The following is an 18,369-nucleotide window of genomic DNA, read 5'->3' as shown; positions in this document are numbered from 1 at the left end:
AACTGCGATTTCCATAGGACTACATTCTAATTAAAATCCTCGTTGCCTCACGCACATCACTCTACTTCCGGTATTTCGCCTGCTTTGTGGGGTGTCATATGATCCTCTGAGTGAAATACCCAGAATGCTCAGGTCAATACAAATGATCCAAAACACACCGTCACTGAGAAACATCGTGTGATTGTCTACTATATATAACAACTGAACACACATTGTATTCAACAGCGAGTAAGTCCATACTTGTCCCTCGGGACCATGGCATCTCTAAGAAATACCCAGTCTCAAGGTGAGACAACGATGCGGACAAGCCTAGAATTACACCATTGGTGTACCTCTGCGGATCATCCCATGTCAGTTAATCGAGGATTGAGTAATATCGAGTTTGAAATCATGATGTCATTGAACTGTATGCGTCAGACTTAGAACAATAGGGAGGGAAAGTAATCTCATCGCCATCTGGTGGTTGCGTTCCTAGAGGCTAGCGGGAGAGGATGGGATTTTCTTTTAGAAAAAATACATCTCGGCCCACGATCGGAAGTTAGTTAAATGCCTTCAATATGCTATCCATGTAGGTCAGCTCTATTGCTTCTAGTGGTCATACTTTATTTTTTAGGATCAGTTTAATTGTTTTGAGTTTGTTTGTAACATGGTGATAACGAACTACAGTAGCTAGCTACAGTAGCATTTGACGTCACCAGTTTGGGCGCTCCATCTCCAACTGATAAAAACGGCAATTTGCTTAACTTGCTTATCATATTTTTGTAATAACAGAGAGCGATGTAAACCGCGTGGTAATTACCTTTATGTTGGGATAACTTGTGTTGTGCTCCTACTCACACAAGAGCTGGCAGTAAGTGTGATTGTCTACTAACTAACCAACTAGCTAACAGGCTAATAAACAAACCATGCTAGGTGAGTAACGTCGTCGAAGGGTGTCACGTCACTTGAAGTTGTAGTCCATTTATGAAATGAAACGAGCAATTACGTTTTTTTTAAATAAGGCGAAATAGAGTCTGATATTTTCACAGTTAGTAGATTATTACAGTATGCCGACTGAAAAATATTTTTGGTGGATAAGATCGCTGGTATAGCTGCGTAGTATTTTTTTGAAAAGTCGGTCTATGGGACTTAACATTGGAGCTGCTCTTCGATAGGAACGCAACCACTTGGGGCGCTGGTTTTCACTTTCCCTCCCTATGCTGTGCTGTGGCGTACACATCAGTACCTCTTACAAGAATGGCAATAAATAGATTTTTTTTTTTAAATATCAACATTGTATCTTAAATCACTCTGAAATGTCCTTTTGGCATGACCTAAAGCAATTTAAGATGAGCTATTCCGATTAATAGTATACATTCACCAACACTCACGTTTTTGCTAATTATAGAGCCATCGACAGACCAAATAACACCAAATTTATTGGGGGTGCTTTGAATGGGGTCTCAAGTCATCCCACCAAATATGGCTTTCATACGTCACAGCATATCCAAGATAGGCGCACTTCCTGTTTGGCGGCTTCGCTCGCTGAATTTAATTGGTTATCACAGGCGAACGCTTGGACGTATGAAGACGAAATCAAGGCGGTTGATCCACCTTGGTCTGTAGATCACGCGTGCCAAGTTTCATGACGATTCGGATAAACTATGCGGCCAGGGTAGCTTTACTTTGACTTTGAACAAAATTCAAAATGGCGGAAAATCCATCATGGCGGAAAATTACATCACATGGTGCGTTGGAATCAGCTGAGTCAGAGGATTCCAATGGTATAAGTTTTATCAATATCGGCCATACGGATCAAAAGTTACGGGCATGAACATGTTTTCCATCTTTGACCAGTTGGTGGCGCTAGAGCGTGAGAGTGGCGAGCATGAAACCTGGTGGTGTCAATCAGGGTAGTCTCCTCTATCAGCATACCAAATTTCATGACTTTATGTCTTACGGTTTGGGCTACAGGTGGAAAAATGTGTGGGCATCAGCGCTCAAAAGTCGCTTTTCCATTCATTCCTATGGGGAAAAATCGACCGGAAAAACTGGAATAACGGGAGAACGACAAGGCGTATCGAAAAGCTTTATACAAGCCACCATCCTCGCATCAGGACGCACGCGTGAGAAGTGGAACGGCGTCTCTAGCTCCAAATCCCTAGGACAAGATAGGGAGACAAAAATGTTCTGCAAGATAAATAAATTTGATAATAATAATAGGAAGAACAATAGTGTGCTTTTGCAAGCACACTAAATATTCAGCGCATAATACAGGAAGTGTGTCATAGGCGAAGGCTTTGCTTGAGATTAAACGGAAGTGGGAGCAGACTTGTAAACAGAAGAGAAGCGAAGCAGAAGCAGCATCCATCTTTTACGCTAGAGAAGCCCGAATTCACGCTGTCAACATGGGGGCCGTTTTAGGGCTTTGCTCCATGGCAAGCTGGGTAAGCAATACTTGTTATAAAACGTAAGAGAGCGAGCTTTGTTATTTTTCTTCATTTTCCGCCTGTTGTCGTCGGCTGATTTCACAGTGGGATCGTCCAACGAATTTGTAGCAGGCTAACATCCTCGCTCATGCTATGCTAACGTCAGACGTAGACGGATACAGGGATACAAGAGACAACAAATACACATGACGTTATCAACATCTACCTTGTCCATTTACATACATATCGGATATTTAGTGTTTGGTATCCCGCCGAGTAACTTTTAAAAGTTTTACGGCACGATATTTTTTCTAGGACTAAATTGCTAACACATCCCCACTGTTGCTGTGTAACGTTAGGCCTGTAAAATGCTAAGTTATCACTAGCTAGCTAGCAAAACATTGTGGTCGGAAACATTTGTGTCACCCATGGCTGTGAAAACAGGGTGGTTCACCCCTGCATCGTTGATGACATTCATGTGAATTGTTTGGTCATGATCTTAATGTGGTCTAGAGTTCTTCAACTTAAAATATACAGTAATCCTTGCGATTACTGTAGTATTATTATCCGGCATTTACAATAATAAACTGGCTAATGTAACCTCTTAGCTTGCGTGCTATTGATAGGGAACGTTGACGTTAGCTGAATGAAAGGTTAACATTAGCCTGATTATAACGTTAGTCAGAGATGGCACAGCCTAACCTGACTGCGTCGACATTAGAAACACTAGTCATCTCTGCGGAATAACGCCATTTAGTTGATTGTGTGTTGTCTTTAGAAAGAATGCTGTCTGGCTATAATGATAGCTCACTTGCTTGGTGGCTAATTTCAAATCTTAATGCATAAAATGATCATTCACGTTAACGTTAGCTAACGCTAACAGGCTACTTTTTTATTTGGGTAATGTTCAACACATATCGACTGAATCAATACATTTGTTATCATTTTCTAGTTATATCTATTTTATCTTACAAGTTAGTGCTTGACTTAACTGACATGAATCTGCCCTGGCAGTGCCAAACCATTCAACCAGTGTGGCTGTGCTATTGCGTCAGTTACATTTGTAAACAAGAGATCAGATGTCTGCACCTAACACATGGTGAACTAGCTAAATTTGTTATGTGTAAATAACATTGACCTCTTGCGAAATGAACATGCAATTAAGTCAGCATAATTGTCAACGAAGAGTTACAAGTTTGTGCTTGGACTTCCTTTTTAAGAGACTCATGCCAGGTCTATTTTTATGTGGATTTGACGTCTAAACTAGGCGCTCTAAAGAATTAGTGTGACTGTTATGCAAACTCTAGGTAAATCTCTGATAGCTCTTGTATGCTTGCTGTGGCCATTGCTCATGAATACATACTACTGTGTGTATATCTATGAGAGGAAAAGGGTCTGAAAATTACGGTGCTTACATTTTAGTTTGGTGTGCTATTTCCAATTCCATTTCTGGAATATTTCTTTCTTTTGTGAGAGTAAGAAGAAGCTTGACACAGTGAATCTAGATCAATGAAACAAGGAAAGCTACAACTTTAACTAACACATTTTAATATAAGATGTTTGACTCAATTATGTCTTTTAGGCTTGACCCTAAATTCTAATACTATTTTCACATACAGTTCTACGTTACAGCTGCTTTATTGAAAAAAAGATTTGCTGATAGCTATCACCATACTAAGTTCAATATTTTAAGATTGATCATTAGTCTGGGTAGTCTGTGCTTTATTTCTACTGCACAAGAGGCGTGATATAGTTCAAATGACTCCTGAAACTTGGATAGTCCGTCAACCAATCAGACCAACGATCCGGGTGCACCTGGTGGATAAGTCAATTTGTGATTGGACCCAGGAAACGTGGACAGGAAGCAGGAGAGATAGATGTGCAGGTTTCCAGCCCGAGCTGCAGGGCAAAATCCAATTGCCGGCAGATCAGGCTGGGTTTACCCAGCCTACCAAGTGGGCCTATGTGAATCTCTCATAGTACTTAGCCTAAAGCATCAAATATCATACGCTACTATTCTTGTTGGCAAGTGTAACAACACATTCAAATTCTTCAGGACGTGCACCAGCAGAAACAAGTGTAATAGCTTATACTTTGCTTTCTAAAGTGAAGCTGTCCTTCCTCATCTAATTATGCCTTTTATTTTGGCTAAGGTCTGAGAAGGTCTCAGGTCCATCCAGCCATGAAATACTGCGTTTCGTTGTCTTTGTGTGTCTGCACGATGACCATGAATCTAATCTAATACAATCTAATCTAAAATCAACTCATCTATTGAGCTGACTCAGTGTAAATGCACCCTTTCACTTGTGGCTCTGACCTAGAGTGTGGCTCTGACCTAGATAACTCTGTGTAAACGCACCTTTCACTTCAGGTGAACACGCACATACACACACACACACACACACACACACACACACACACACAGTGTGCGCAACTCTGACCCACTTTTGTTGCCTCCGCAGATCCCTTGTCTGTGTGGCAGCGCCCCCTGTCTGCTGTGCAGGTGCTGCCCCAGTGGCAACAACTCCACGGTCACTCGGCTCATCTATGCCTTCTTCATGCTGCTGGGGGTGGCCATCGCCTGCATCATGCTCATGCCTGGGATGGAGGGGCAGCTGAAAAAGGTGAGGAAAAATGCTCACCTGAAAATCTTGTGCAGTGAATCTGAAGTGTGTGTGTGTGTGTGTGTGTGTGTGTGTGTCACTATGTAGGCTGTTAGTGTGTGTGTGTCACTATGGTTATGGTAGTGGTGCTTAGCAGATGCTTGTCCAGATATGTGTCTCACATCACATATGGTTGGTTTGGTTGCTGAATGTCTATTAGTAGCATTGCCCTCTCTGATTCGCAGATACCGGGCTTTTGTGATGGAGGAATGGGCACCTCTATCCCTGGAGTGGAGGGCCATGTGAACTGCGACGTGCTGGTCGGCTACAAGGCGGTGTACCGGGTGTGCTTCGGTATGGCCATGTTCTTCCTGCTCTTCTCCCTCATCACCATCAAGGTCAGGAGTAGCCAGGATCCTCGAGCGGCCCTACACAATGGGTAGGTGTGGACACACTCAATCTCAGCTCTCAGTTCTTGAGACTGAGGGTGCAACTAAACCAGCTATTGGAGTTTGTTTTGGTTTCTTTCATAGTGGCCTAGGCTTATAATTGAAATCAGGTTAGATTCAACTTTATTGTCATTGTGCAGAGTACAAGTACAATGATATAACAACATTCCAATAGTTGATGGTGTGATCTTACGTAAAAGAGGCTTATCTTATCTACTCAAAAAGTAGAACAGCTTAGCTCAATTAACAGTATAAAGCTCGCTTACTTGGCAAGCAGTAATTAATGGGTGTTCCTTGACATTTGTTGTCGTAACTTTGGTCTTGCTCTGCAGGTTTTGGTTCTTCAAGTTTGCCATTGCCACCGCCATTACCATTGGAGCATTCTTCATCCCTGAGGGTCCATTTACTATTGGTAAATAGCCATGGATGCACATTCAGTGATTTATTTCCTGATGGAGTGATGTATGAAAAACTTGCTCTTGAAGGTCCTGTCGCTGGTCTGAGACAAGCTTTCACGGCCAGTCAGCACTTAGTTCACTAATGTAAATTGATCAACCCCAGAGAGCCTTGTAGTTGGATTTTCATGGTTTTATTCATGAAAGCCTCTTGAGTGGCACTTCTCCTAATAACATGCGCCCTGCTGAATAAGGGAAGCTACACTTACTCTGACCATATTCAGCTATAGCGCAGTTGCACAGCTGCCAACACTTTGTCCATACAGATAGAAGAGTCAGCTTAGTAGCTTGTGCTTAATAACTGAGGTTTAACTATATGCATGGGGAGAGGCCTAGACCAAAAATGTGAAATGTGCTGCCAGTTTACTCAGTAGAGAGGAGATGGTCTGCACACTGTTATAGCTCCAAAAGTATAAATCTTTTATTCATTTAAAAAGGCAACGTTTCGATCCATGTGGATCTCCATCAGGCAATGAGAGTACATAGAGAAGGGTCTTTTATCACATGACCAATTAAGCAGCTGCCTAACAGGTGTTGTGCACCCAAAGGTGGCATACCGTTGGCCACTAGAGTGGCCCATTTCTTACATGGAAAAGATGACCAGTACAAAGTCACATATGCTCTTTACTCAATGCCAGTAATGCCAGTTTACTCAACCTTGTCCTCCGCCTGCACCCGCTGTCCAGCCGCAGACTAAAGGAATGGCCAAGCCTGGCGCAGTGTCTCGATGCTGTGGTCACTCACCGCTCTTCTTCTTGCTCCCTCGTCTCTTGCAGTCTGGTTCTATGTGGGCATGGCCGGAGCCTTCTGTTTCATCCTCATCCAGCTGGTGCTGCTGATCGATTTTGCCCACTCCTGGAACGAGTCCTGGGTGGAGAAGATGGAGGAGGGGAACTCGCGCTGCTGGTATGCAGGTATGAGAGACGAGAGGGAGGGAGGGAGGGAGGGAGGGAATGAGAGAGAGAGAGAGAGAGAGAGAGAAGACACCAGCCATCTGGGCTTCTCATGAGCCCTTAGTCACAGATCAGCTGGAAAGGGTTTAAAAGATGTGGTCACGCTTCCTTGGCACGGTTAGAAAGGATTGGCATCTTAGATCAGAGCTATGGCGGCTGGCTTTTTGAAAGTGATAAATCAGTTGCCCAAAGTGCTGTTCTAATGCACAGATGCTGCTATCGTTTTATGAAACTACATTCATCCAGTAATTCTTTTCTATTTCTCTTGGACATATCACAAGCTATTGTCTACTAAGTGGTTTACATTAAAACTGTATGCATGTTCACCTTTCACAGCCCTTCTGTCTGCTACGGCCATGAACTACGTCCTCTCGCTGATCTCGTTGGTCATGTTCTACGTGTACTACACTCACACCGACGGCTGCGCTGAGAACAAGACCTTCATCAGTATCAACATGCTGTTCTGTGTGGGCGTGTCAGTCTTGTCCATTCTGCCCAAGATCCAGGTAACTCTTCAACATTGAATCAGTCAACACCATTACTACTAGGTACACACACAGGGACAGATTCTATCAAAATATTGCCAAATTATTGTCAAATTGAATCAACCAACACCATTACTACTAGAGACACACCAAGATATTGGCCAATATCGGCCTTGTTTACTGAACATTGATATATGACATTTACTGATTGCAGTGGCTGATGTTTATTTTTCATGCTGTATCAATTGTAAGACTTTCACTCTACTATAGGGAATATGTAAACAAACAGAAAAAGATATCAGCATTGGTTATTGGCCAAATTGTTACTTAAAAAACCCAACAAAACAATAAAAAAACAATTGTACTATTCAAAATAGGTAGATAGAAGGTCTTGTATCTGTCTGTTACTATTCTGTTCCTGCTCTGTAAACTGATGTGGTGTTCTTTGGTTCCACCGGTAGGAGGCCCAACCCAGGTCTGGTCTGCTGCAGTCCTCCCTGGTCACCCTGTACACCATGTACCTGACCTGGTCTGCCATGACCAATGAGCCTGGTAGGGATCTTCTCTGGATGAATAGTTGTGTTGTTCAGTTCCTCCTGACATTTGTATGACTAGCAGAGTATCCAAAAGGGATTCTACCTTGACACTTGCTTCTTTTGCCACCTTGTTCATTGAGCTGTCCTTTGTACTTCTTAGAGAATTTAAGTCAAAACTTGGTTAAGGGGTGTATAAATGAAGTCCACGATTAAGCTTTGCTCCTGTTGTTGTTGGTGACTAGAAAGTGAGGGTGTCCCTTCTGTTTCTCAGACAGGAACTGCAACCCGAGTCTCCTTGGCATCATCGGCCTCAACAGCACCAGCCCTGGCAGCCAGGACCACGTGGTCCAGTGGTGGGATGCGCAGGGGGTTGTGGGGTTGATCCTCTTCCTGATGTGTGTCTTGTACTCCAGGTGAGTGCAGAGCCACATGGTGATCAATAGTAGGCAACCCAGTTGATTCAAGTCAGTTATACCAATCTCTTGGTCTTTTAGATTTAATCCAAGAACAGACAAGAGTCCTTGACTGCATTTGACTTTTCAGTGGTGAATCTCTGATCAGAAACTCAGTTGTTGTCCAAGACTGTGCATAATCCCACTCTGGAGATGTGCCCTTTCGTACCGGAGCTTCAGTGGCATTTAAAGGCCAACGCTCCGCTTAAACTCAGCCATCCAACAAAGCCTCTTGATTCGGCACATTGAGTTTCAAGTAATCCATGGTGTCCTCTCACTTTGATCTTCTCATTGTCATTCACGCACACCCGCTTTTTATTCTGTTTTGGCCCACCGCAGCATCCGCAACTCCTCCAACACTCAAGTCAACAAGCTGACGCTGACCAGCGACGAGTCGGCCCTGATCGAGGACGGGCCTTCCCATGCAGAGAGCTTTGAGGAGGGAGATGGCATGAGCCGCGCTGTGGACAACGAGAAGGACGGCGTCACCTACAGCTACTCCTTCTTCCACTTCATGCTGTTCCTGGCTTCGCTCTACATCATGATGACTCTCACCAACTGGTACAGGTATGTGTCTGACCGCCAAATGTTATGGTGGGACATTCCCTGACTGTTAATGGCCGCGTTTCCCAGATTCGTTAAGAAGCTCTTAAGTGCTAAGAACTTCTTAGGAGCGTTCTTACAACGTTCTTAGAGCGCTCCTAAGAAGTTCTTAGCACTTAAGAGCTTCTTAACGAATCTGGGACACCTGGCCAATGACTGTTAAAGATGTTCTTGAGGTTTTGTTTTTTCTTATTTGTTCCATTGAATAGATCATGATTTTCACCACAAAGTATTTAGCAGATATTTCTTGTAGTCTAAAAGTCAAACAAGACAAAAAAACAAATCTTTGATAAAGTGAGGAGCCTTTTCTGAAGTTCTCATTCCTCTTTCCCCACTCCCAGCCCTGATGCCAACTACGAGACCATGACCAGCAAGTGGCCATCGGTGTGGGTGAAGATCTCCTCCAGCTGGATCTGCATCGCCCTGTATGTCTGGACCCTGGTGGCCCCTCTGGTCCTCACCAACCGCGACTTTGACTGATCAAAGGCCGCCCTCGCCAACATCATCAAACGCATCCCACGAGCCGCCTCAAGTCGAGCTCCCCCGTCACTGTTGTGAATAAGCAGCTGCGTGTCATTAGCCAAGGGGCATGACCCTTAAACTTGTAAATACAGTATTGTGTGCGTTCATTCCCAGCAGCTGTCTACCCCATTAACCCCCCCTCCCCCAAAAAAAACAAACAAAAAAAAACCCCATAGTCTCTTTCTAACAACTGCATGTTTTATCAAATGTAGTGGTGTTTTTTGTGTGTTTTGATCAAAGCGAAAAGGTCAAGTATGAAGTCAAGGGTTGCAGAGATTTTTGGAAAACTAAGTGGATTATGTGATCAGACTAAGTTTGATCTCCAGCAAAAGGCTTGGTATGAAGCTAAAAAGACGTTTTAGCAAGAAGGGGACGGTGTATTTTATTTTCTCAGGCAGAATTTGTTCACTTCTACCTAAAGAAATTATTTTAAAATAAGGGAATTAAGGATTTAAGAATGGTTAGGATTTCTATTTGGTTAATGATTTATTTCCTCCTTATTTAACTACCTACAGTATGGGTTGTAGAGATGTGATTGCTCTTTGTATAGTATCGGGGTTAGATTCCATTCATTTATGAAGAGCAATCTGTTGTATTTCTGCGTTAGAAGTTAGCATGAGTAACTTCTCTGACATGGCATTAGCATGTAACCGCTACCACTGCATACACAAGTAGTTGTTTTGCTGTGCATATTTTATCATTTCGCACCAAATAAAACAAACGGGAGATTTTTGGGAGTGGGGGTCTTTTGACCAAGATGATGTCACAGTGCTAACCATTTTGCAACTTGCACAGGTTAGATGTGTGTGTTACCAATGACTTATTTTATTTAACTATTGAAGATGTTTTTTTGTTAATGTTTTGCACTGGAACAGAAATTCCTCCTTTACTTTTTGTGATAAGCTAAGTAGCATTAGAATGCTTTTCGCCTACTACTATTGTGTGCCCTCGTGTTCTTGCATGGGGGCAGGTACAAGTGTTAGTCAGCTCATCGTTAACTGCTTGTTCCTCTAGACTCGTGGTTTTTGCCTTTTATTAAGTGCATTGTATTGTACCTTCAATAAACTGACAAAAATGTATTTGTCATATGGCCTATATGTTCAAGAAAAGCCAAAGTTGACTAACTTGAATGATAAGTTGTGCTGTTCCCAGTCAATATAATCAGCCAACTAACACCAGGTTTTCAAGATGAATTTGGTGGTTGTACACATTTGACAGCTCTGGCTGGATAAGAGACTTTGACATCCAAAATGCAGTTGCAGTTCCTTTAATGTTACAGCCAAGCCTGAGAGAATGACAACAAGCTCACAAGAAAGGCTAACAGTCACAGAGGTCTGTGCACATTCCGCTATCAACGACATACGCAAAGGCCAGACTACTTGAAATTCTGAATGGTGCGGTTTCTATAATACCAGAAACAATATGGTAACATAGTAAAAGAAGACGGAGATGCAGGCACTTTCCATGTCTTTCTACATTAAGGGCCACAAGTTTGTTTTCTGGTTACCATTTTCTATTTACAGAAATGTGACATTGTCTTTTCATGTTTTCACACATACTTTGACTCTTACAGTTTTGTAAGCGATATATATTTACCTGCCACACACAAGGTGTTTCAGTGGATAACCAGCAACATATCCGCAGCAAACTCCGTTCAGAACAGCTAACATAAACAACTACAGTATGTGTGTTCGTACATGTGTGTGTCAACATGTGCACTTATATTGTGAGTGTCTGGACACAGATTTCCCAAAGAAAAGCATCTGCAAATAGCTGACGGAATGTCACCCATGGGGAAATAAAAAAAACAATACAAACAAAACATCTATTTTCTTTAAAAAAACAAACAAAAAAAACAAACGGAAACTTTCAACAGTGGATAAGAAGTATGTACCAAAAAATACTTGGAAATAAATAGATCATCATTTTGATGAATATATACAAAAAGGTCCATCCTTTTCTTTGTGTTGATTTTGTCGTCTGCAAGGCGCCCCACCTCTCTCTTCCCTCTCCAGTCGCACGCCGTGCTTCCTCAGAGCTCCAGTGGGACGACGGTCTCATCGCCGGTGACGTCTGGGTTGAGCTCGCACAGGTAGAAGAGCGTCTCCTCGCTGGCCTCCGCCTCCGTCAGCGGCTCCAGGCGGATGAGCGTGTTGCGCCGCGTCTCTTCGCCCTCGATGGGAGTGGCCAGCAGGTCGACCGGCGGCTCGTCCTCCGGCACCGACCCCACCCCTGCCAGGCTGTCGGAGGGCTCCAGGAGGCCCATGCTGAGGGCGGACGTAGTCGGGGAGTGGCCGCTGGAGGAGGTGGAGATGGGGGCCGGGGTCTCGGACTCCGTGGTCAGTGGGGTGCAGCCATCCAGGAAAGCCAACAGGGGACAGCTGGTGTACTGGATAAGCTGCTTGTCAGCTGGGAAGGGGGGACGGGGACGGGTATGTATGAGACTGTTACCGTAATTCCCCAACTATTAGCTGTGGCTTATACATTGATTTTACCATTTTTTTTTCAGCTGTGTCGAGGTTAATACACCAGGTAGTAAATATGGTATTGGTATGGTTTTGTTTCTTTTTAACTTGAATTAAGTACTGTCCTGCGGCTTACACACAATGCAACTAATACACAGGAAATTACTGTGGAAATGAGTTGAGAAGATTCGATAACCTACAACCAGGTCTAAAGTACTGTACACGACAAAAATAGTTACCTGCGTCAGCCTCGGCCTTCAATTCTTTGGAAAACAGCTCAATGGTTCCCTTGGAACTGTCTGTTCCCTACAAAATTGGAGAGTACCACTATAACATGTCGAACTTTTCTGAAAGAACTAATTCTGGAATGAAGTGCTTCCTTTTACCATTTCACAATATTATCGTATGTCAACATTTGAATGCACTGATCATTTGAACATTGACAGATCCATAGGAAGATCCACTTACCTCTAGGATATCAGGATCAATGCTGAACTGCTTTCCGTACAACATGGCCTGAAAATCTTCCAGACTGCAGTCAATGCTGTCAAGGTAGTCCATCAGCTCCACCCTAAGAGAAGAAAAGACGTCAGGAGAAAGGTTTTGACCCCTCAGGTCATCAGGCAAGATGGCAACATTAGTAAAAAGACCAAGTGTGCGCACGCACACACACGCACGCACGCACGCACGCACGCACGCACGCACGCACGCACAGAGAGAGAGAGATATATTGAACACCAGAAATCAAATATATGACACACCACACATTGTTCATCTTGCAGACATGTTGTGATAGGCCAACCAGCAGAAATGACACCAAAGCATACCAAATGGCTGCTGAATTGACATGACTTCTGGTACGCATCTCCTTGCACACGGATGACAATGGCAAATGTAAACTCCCTAATAAGCCTTTGGACCATGTGCCACTTACTGTCCTTCTAGACTGGGTAAACCCAGCCTGATCTGCTGGCGATTAGATATCGCTCTGTAGCTCAGGCTGGAAACCTGCACATTTATCTCTCCTGTTTTTCCATTTGATCACGCCTCTTGTGCAGTAGAAATACAGCACCGACTCCCCAGACTAATGTTCAATCTTAACAGATTGAGCTTAGTATGGTGATAGCCAGAGTAACTTACTTTCCCAGGAGATTGATGTTCTGTGAGATGGCTCCGCTCTCCTTCAGGATGGAGTCCATCATCTTCAGGGGATCCTCCTGACTGAGGCTGCAGGGCTTGTTGAGCTGCAGGGCGCTGCTGGTGGGAAGGCTGTCAGTCATGCTTCTAGAAGGTTCTTCGGATTCCACTTCGTCTTCCACCGTCAATGTGCCTGGCGAAACCGTGTTGCCCTCACTGACCTCAATGATCTCAACATCCCTTTGGAGGAAGAGAGAGCAGCATTAATTGTCATTTGAATGACAGGCAAAGACTATGCGTTAAAAAGCATAGACCAATATGAAGGATCCATCCATATCCTACATTATTACCATCATTACTACATACTGATATCATTACATATCCATTATACTTTGCACGGTCTGTCAACAAATTAGGCTCCTTAAACTCGACACAATCTGAATACGATAAAGGTCTGCTTTGCTTACATCTGGTCCAGGTCCAGGGCTCTGGTGGAGTCAGAATCCTCATTAATGACATCGCAGATGATGACATCTTCTGATATTTCTGTGCTGTTCTTCAGATCGTTGATTTCACTGACCGACCCCTAGAAGACATACTTGTGAGTCTCAGTTCAAAACACTCCCTTCACTCAGAATATTAGTCAATTATTAGATTATATCATTTTTAGATAAAGGTAGTAAAAGTCCCCCACCAATATCACACAACTGAGACGGTTGATTCGTACAAAATTAGGCTTTTTTTCCCACGGGCAGACTTCACTTTCACACAAGTGAGCCTGCCTTATATCTATCTCATCAGGAAGAGAGATGCAGAGGTTGAAAATGACAATAATAACATGGAATAAAAATATCGGCCACAAATCCAACACATGACCAAGGCTCAAGCTGTGCACGTACTTTGCTATGATCCACGTGTTCGTCGTATATCTGGTGAATGAACTTGGATTTCTTCCCATTGCTGTTCAGCAGTAGAGGCCTATGTAGAAGAAGTAGGAGGGGAGAGGGTGTGCCGTAAATGCCCTGAACGTGTACAACGCAGTGAAAAGACCACAATTTAACTCTTCCCTCATTACAATGGAGGGCTCGGGATTTAGAAAGGGTGTGTCTCTTACCTTTTCCGTTTTAAGTTTAGAATGCGGTTATTCTGGACCAGCGTGAAGATGAACTGCACCAGCTGAAGGAGATGAATTTAAATGAGTTTAAATGAAGGCCTATTGAGCCCTAAAGCAGTGCAGTCATACTGCCAACACACACACAATCTAATTGTACTGTATGGATGTCGAAATTATAGGGGCTCTAAGACCTTCCAGAAGTATCTTATGAAATCAGATCAATTCTGTGTTACACTGTACCTCTTTGATGACTTGCTGCTGGTTAGTATGTTTCTGCCGCAGGTCTGAGATCTCTCTCCACAGAGCCTCGTTCTCCCTGTAAGACAGAGCAGGACACAGCCTTGACTACAGAGGAGGTGATAACAGCACTGCAGGCTTCCCCTATCCCCCGCTGCAGCCCGTGACTGTCCAATGGCAGGCGTGAATTAGATCAAGCCAAGCTATGCCGACAACCTTTCAATATGACACAGTCATGCTTGACACTGTGCAGTGTATTACTGTATGTGATTCGTGAAGAATGGATCTGACTGTGAATCTTATTCTGCCTTCAATAATTGAAGGAAACTTCTACCCTGGTTACAATGAGAGACTGTTTATTTTAGAAGGGTTCATTCATATAAACAGATATTAGCTTCAACCACTAGAGGGTGCACCAGCCAGGTTAGAGCCATTACTACTGTACATGTATAACAACATAAACACTATATATAATATGTCTCTAACGGTTGACATGACGTCAAGACCAGTCTTGAATTAACTGGGCATTGATTTGATTAATTGCAGTTCAGTCATGTACTATAGTTTAACAGATTAAAAAGGACACCCCCCACACACACACACACACACACACACACACACACACACACACACACACACACACACACACACACACACACACACACACACACACACACACACACACACACACACACACACACACACACACACACACACACACACACACACACGTGATTGAAGAATGTATCGTAAATAAATAAATGTTTTCCTTAAATGCTAAGGGAAGGAAGTATTTGACCCCCTATGTAACCCTATGGGAATTTATCACATAGGGTTAACATAGGGGCAGGCAGATTTTTATTTTTAAAGGCCAGCTATTTCATGGATCCAGGATATTATGCATCCTGATAAAGTTCCCTTGGCCTTTGGAATTAAAATAGCCCCACATCATCACATACCCTTCACCATAGCTAGAGATTGGCATGGTGCTTTTTCCAGTAGGCCTATTAGCCTGTTTGATGCTCATTGAGCTCAATGCAAATCAAGCCATATCATGTAATATTTCCAATAAATACAGTGTGTCAAACTAACACTATCAACTGATTGCATTAATAAGAGCACATCTCAACCGTGCTACTAGTAGCCAATTTCAATGGCACTCAATGCTAACAGATACCTTTTCAGAGTGGCAAGTCTGGAATCCAAATTCTCCTGTTTCCCGTGCACATTCTGAACACTGGATAGAATCTCTGACAGTTCCTCAACCCTCCGCAATTTGTTCTCCTCAGGCCTGCTTGTGGACACCTACAGTGCAAAGCACAAAAGGACCAAGGAATGAACAGAATAGACCTCAATAAGCGCACTGAACTGCGTGACAAACGGCAAGGTGCTACCTTTCTTTTGATGTTCTCAAGCAAATCATCCTGGCCATGCTTGAAGTAGGGGTGTTGGAATTCAACGGGCCCATCTCGCTCTTGCTTGACTATGCCCGTGTCAATGTGCATCACTTTCCGAAAGCCATCTGGAAGAGAGACAAAGCCTGTGAGCTGCTGCCACCGTCAAGCATGCAGGAGAGGAGAGGACAACTGGTGCACTGAAAGAGGAGACGCTGCTGCTTACACATATTCAGCTGTCGGACAAAGCTAGCCATGTTGTTGTGCTTGAAGAACTTAGGCAGTATTTCCTTAGCGAATCGTTGTTCATCTAAAACGAGGAAACTATTCCCCTCCTGTAAGGAAAGAAAACAAGACTGAGGTTTTAGAACAGTGCGACACATGTTTCCTTAGCAACAAGCACTTCCGACAAAATGGGGCCAACCATGGCTCTGGGGCCAACTAAACATTTTGACCTATTGCCCGTTATTTCTCAGGAAAACAAGCGTGCTGTCTTAACTTAGCTTAAGCACAGAAAAAAACAACAACTTTGGTATACCTAGTTAACTACACCACTTCAAACAGTCCAACTAACTTAAAGCCAGTTCGTAACAAACTGGAACATATCATGCTGGCTGAAGAAGTTGCATCAGTCGAAAGCTAAAGTTAACGGTGCCAGCTAACTACTGGAAAGCAATCTGACGAGAACCTAAACAAACCCAGGATCATCAAATATCAGACAAATATCCGTGCAATAGCGCGGTGTTGTGGCAGTTATACAACTGACATGGCAAGTCAAGGCCAACTAGAAATATATATGTTTAACGTTAGTTGCCAAACGTTAGTTTCCAAGACATTGCTAATGTCATTCCTTAGGTGAAGTTAGCTTACCAATGTTATCCACTGTCAAGCATGCAAATTGTAACGTAAACGTCACCCAAAACAATTTTAGGGCCACGATAGCAGCTATTTCTTGAAAACATATCAAGATGGCTAACGTTATGTTACAGAGGCGCTGATAATCTAACGTTATGCTCTTGTTTTTTTGTCGTGTCTAAGTTAGCTGGCAAACGACCGACACAAATGTTAGCTAGCCTGTTAACGTTAGCTTAAGAGTGACATCCTTTACGGATACATTTTACTTTACCTGACTCCAGCAGATGAATTCATTTGTGTCAGAATCCTCAACCAAGGTCCAAAGCTTTGTAAGGAAAGCAGGGACATTGGAATTGTGTTTCATTTCGCCTGAAATGAGATAAACCTTAGAAAGAAAAACAATAAATCGCCTCGTTATTTTCGACCAAGGCAAACAGATGGGGGCACTAGCTGAAGAAAACACGGGGAAAAAACGGCGAAGTCTACAACTTCCTACCCAGTTTACGCACGCTGATTGGACGATTCCCAATTTACGTAAGCTCTCTCACGTGTACGCCCATGTAGGTTGTCTTGCTAGTTATGCATTTTCCTCACGTCAGCAGGCCTCAGATCAGTCCAAGTAGTCCTGGCTGTAGCTTGCAACTGTGGGCTGAGCTCAATGTGTGGTTTGTCACGTCCAGAGACAAAACAATGACGATTAGCATAATTATTTTGTCTTCAAGAGATGTTCATAGCCTGATCTGAACTTATACCTACAAGGTAGGCCTATGTTACAGTTTAACAGCTGTGAACACACAACTTTCTTGGTAGGTTAAACAAACTAACCAGCACAATGTACAATCTATAAAGGTTGCAGGTTAAAATATTTCAAATCATTTTTACAGATGCAAGCTTAGTCTACCCTATAAGCCTATTATATATTTGTAAAAAGTTGACAGTGTTATATAGGCTACGTCATAGAATATTAATTTTAGGAATTACATGTAGCCTTCACACACACACACACACACACACACACACACACACACACACACACACACACACACACACACACACACACACACACACACACACACACACACACACACACACACACACCGCCTCAGAAGAGCCTTGATTTGTAGGCCATTCGCTTTGGCCTGTAGAAAAAAAATCAATCAGATTATTATTATTATCATTATTATTATTTTGATTTCCTGAATACATCATACTGGAGATGTCTTAAGGACAATGCAACTGAATTATGACATCAACACATAGTTAGAACTATGTATGCAAACTGAAAGTGATAAGGTTTACTTGGTGGAATGAGTTGCCCAGTGCTCTCCGTTCCAGCAACAGCTTTGGATCTTTTAAGAGGGGTCTTAAGGCATATTTGTTTGATATGCACTTAGTCCTTTGAGTTTGTGATGTGTTATGGTTTGTATAATAGTATTGTTTTGTTATAATTTGTCCATTGATAGAATTTGACATTTATTTTGCTATTGTCCTTAAATTTAGCCATACCATGCTTTAGTTATTATTATTATATATAATTAACTGAGTGACTTATTTGATTGCTATTCTCATTTCACTGTTTTATTTCTCATTAGGTTAGTGCTTAAAATTATTGTTTTACTGATAATATTACTATTCTCCCTATTTTGTAATTGTTCACTGTTAATTTAATTTGTATTGTTATTTATTTGTATGTCGCTTTGG

The 18,369-nt window shown here is 42.8% G+C and overlaps 2 protein-coding genes across 2 annotated transcripts; one reads left to right on the top strand and one right to left on the bottom strand.

The window, feature by feature from the left end:
- Positions 1 to 2,274: 2,274 nt before the first annotated feature.
- Positions 2,275 to 10,545, top strand: serinc1 (serine incorporator 1). The gene is made up of 10 exons (XM_062551649.1): positions 2,275 to 2,426; positions 4,871 to 5,032; positions 5,257 to 5,450; positions 5,793 to 5,872; positions 6,692 to 6,829; positions 7,205 to 7,374; positions 7,815 to 7,905; positions 8,161 to 8,302; positions 8,681 to 8,908; positions 9,286 to 10,545. Exons 1-10 carry the CDS (start codon positions 2,388 to 2,390, stop codon positions 9,422 to 9,424), a joined length of 1,383 nt encoding a protein of 460 aa, XP_062407633.1. The 5' UTR covers positions 2,275 to 2,387; the 3' UTR covers positions 9,425 to 10,545.
- A 172-nt stretch (positions 10,546 to 10,717) lies between these two features.
- On the bottom strand, positions 10,718 to 17,136 carry hsf2 (heat shock transcription factor 2). The gene is made up of 12 exons (XM_062551648.1): positions 16,940 to 17,136; positions 16,040 to 16,148; positions 15,814 to 15,941; positions 15,597 to 15,724; positions 14,423 to 14,498; positions 14,183 to 14,244; positions 13,968 to 14,046; positions 13,536 to 13,654; positions 13,072 to 13,308; positions 12,400 to 12,502; positions 12,171 to 12,237; positions 10,718 to 11,875 (listed from the first exon to the last, which is right to left on the bottom strand). The coding sequence occupies exons 1-12, from the start codon at positions 17,030 to 17,032 to the stop codon at positions 11,499 to 11,501; spliced, it is 1,578 nt and encodes a 525-aa protein (XP_062407632.1). The 5' UTR covers positions 17,033 to 17,136; the 3' UTR covers positions 10,718 to 11,498.
- Between the last annotated feature and the right edge of the window lie 1,233 nt (positions 17,137 to 18,369).

This window comes from Sardina pilchardus, chromosome 12 (assembly GCF_963854185.1).
Source record: "Sardina pilchardus chromosome 12, fSarPil1.1, whole genome shotgun sequence".
NCBI lineage: Eukaryota > Metazoa > Chordata > Actinopteri > Clupeiformes > Clupeidae > Sardina > Sardina pilchardus.
This window is presented reverse-complemented; position numbering and strand designations above follow the sequence as displayed.

What these genes read in the sequence shown, in the direction of transcription:
- hsf2 (XM_062551648.1), bottom strand. Translation starts at nt 17,032, where the DNA reads ATGAAACACAATTCCAATGTCCCTGCTTTCCTTACAAAGCTTTGGACC. An exon ending in AGACTTGCCACTCTGAAAAG is followed by an intron (nt 14,499 to 15,596) that starts GTATCTGTTAGC and finishes TCTGTCTTACAG; the next exon opens with GGAGAACGAGGCTCTGTGGA. An exon ending in AACATCAATCTCCTGGGAAA is followed by an intron (nt 12,503 to 13,071) that starts GTAAGTTACTCT and finishes TTCTTCTCTTAG; the next exon opens with GGTGGAGCTGATGGACTACC.
- serinc1 (XM_062551649.1), top strand. Translation starts at nt 2,388, where the DNA reads ATGGGGGCCGTTTTAGGGCTTTGCTCCATGGCAAGCTGG. An exon ending in CCATTCTGCCCAAGATCCAG is followed by an intron (nt 7,375 to 7,814) that starts GTAACTCTTCAA and finishes TTCCACCGGTAG; the next exon opens with GAGGCCCAACCCAGGTCTGG. An exon ending in ACTCTCACCAACTGGTACAG is followed by an intron (nt 8,909 to 9,285) that starts GTATGTGTCTGA and finishes CCCCACTCCCAG; the next exon opens with CCCTGATGCCAACTACGAGA.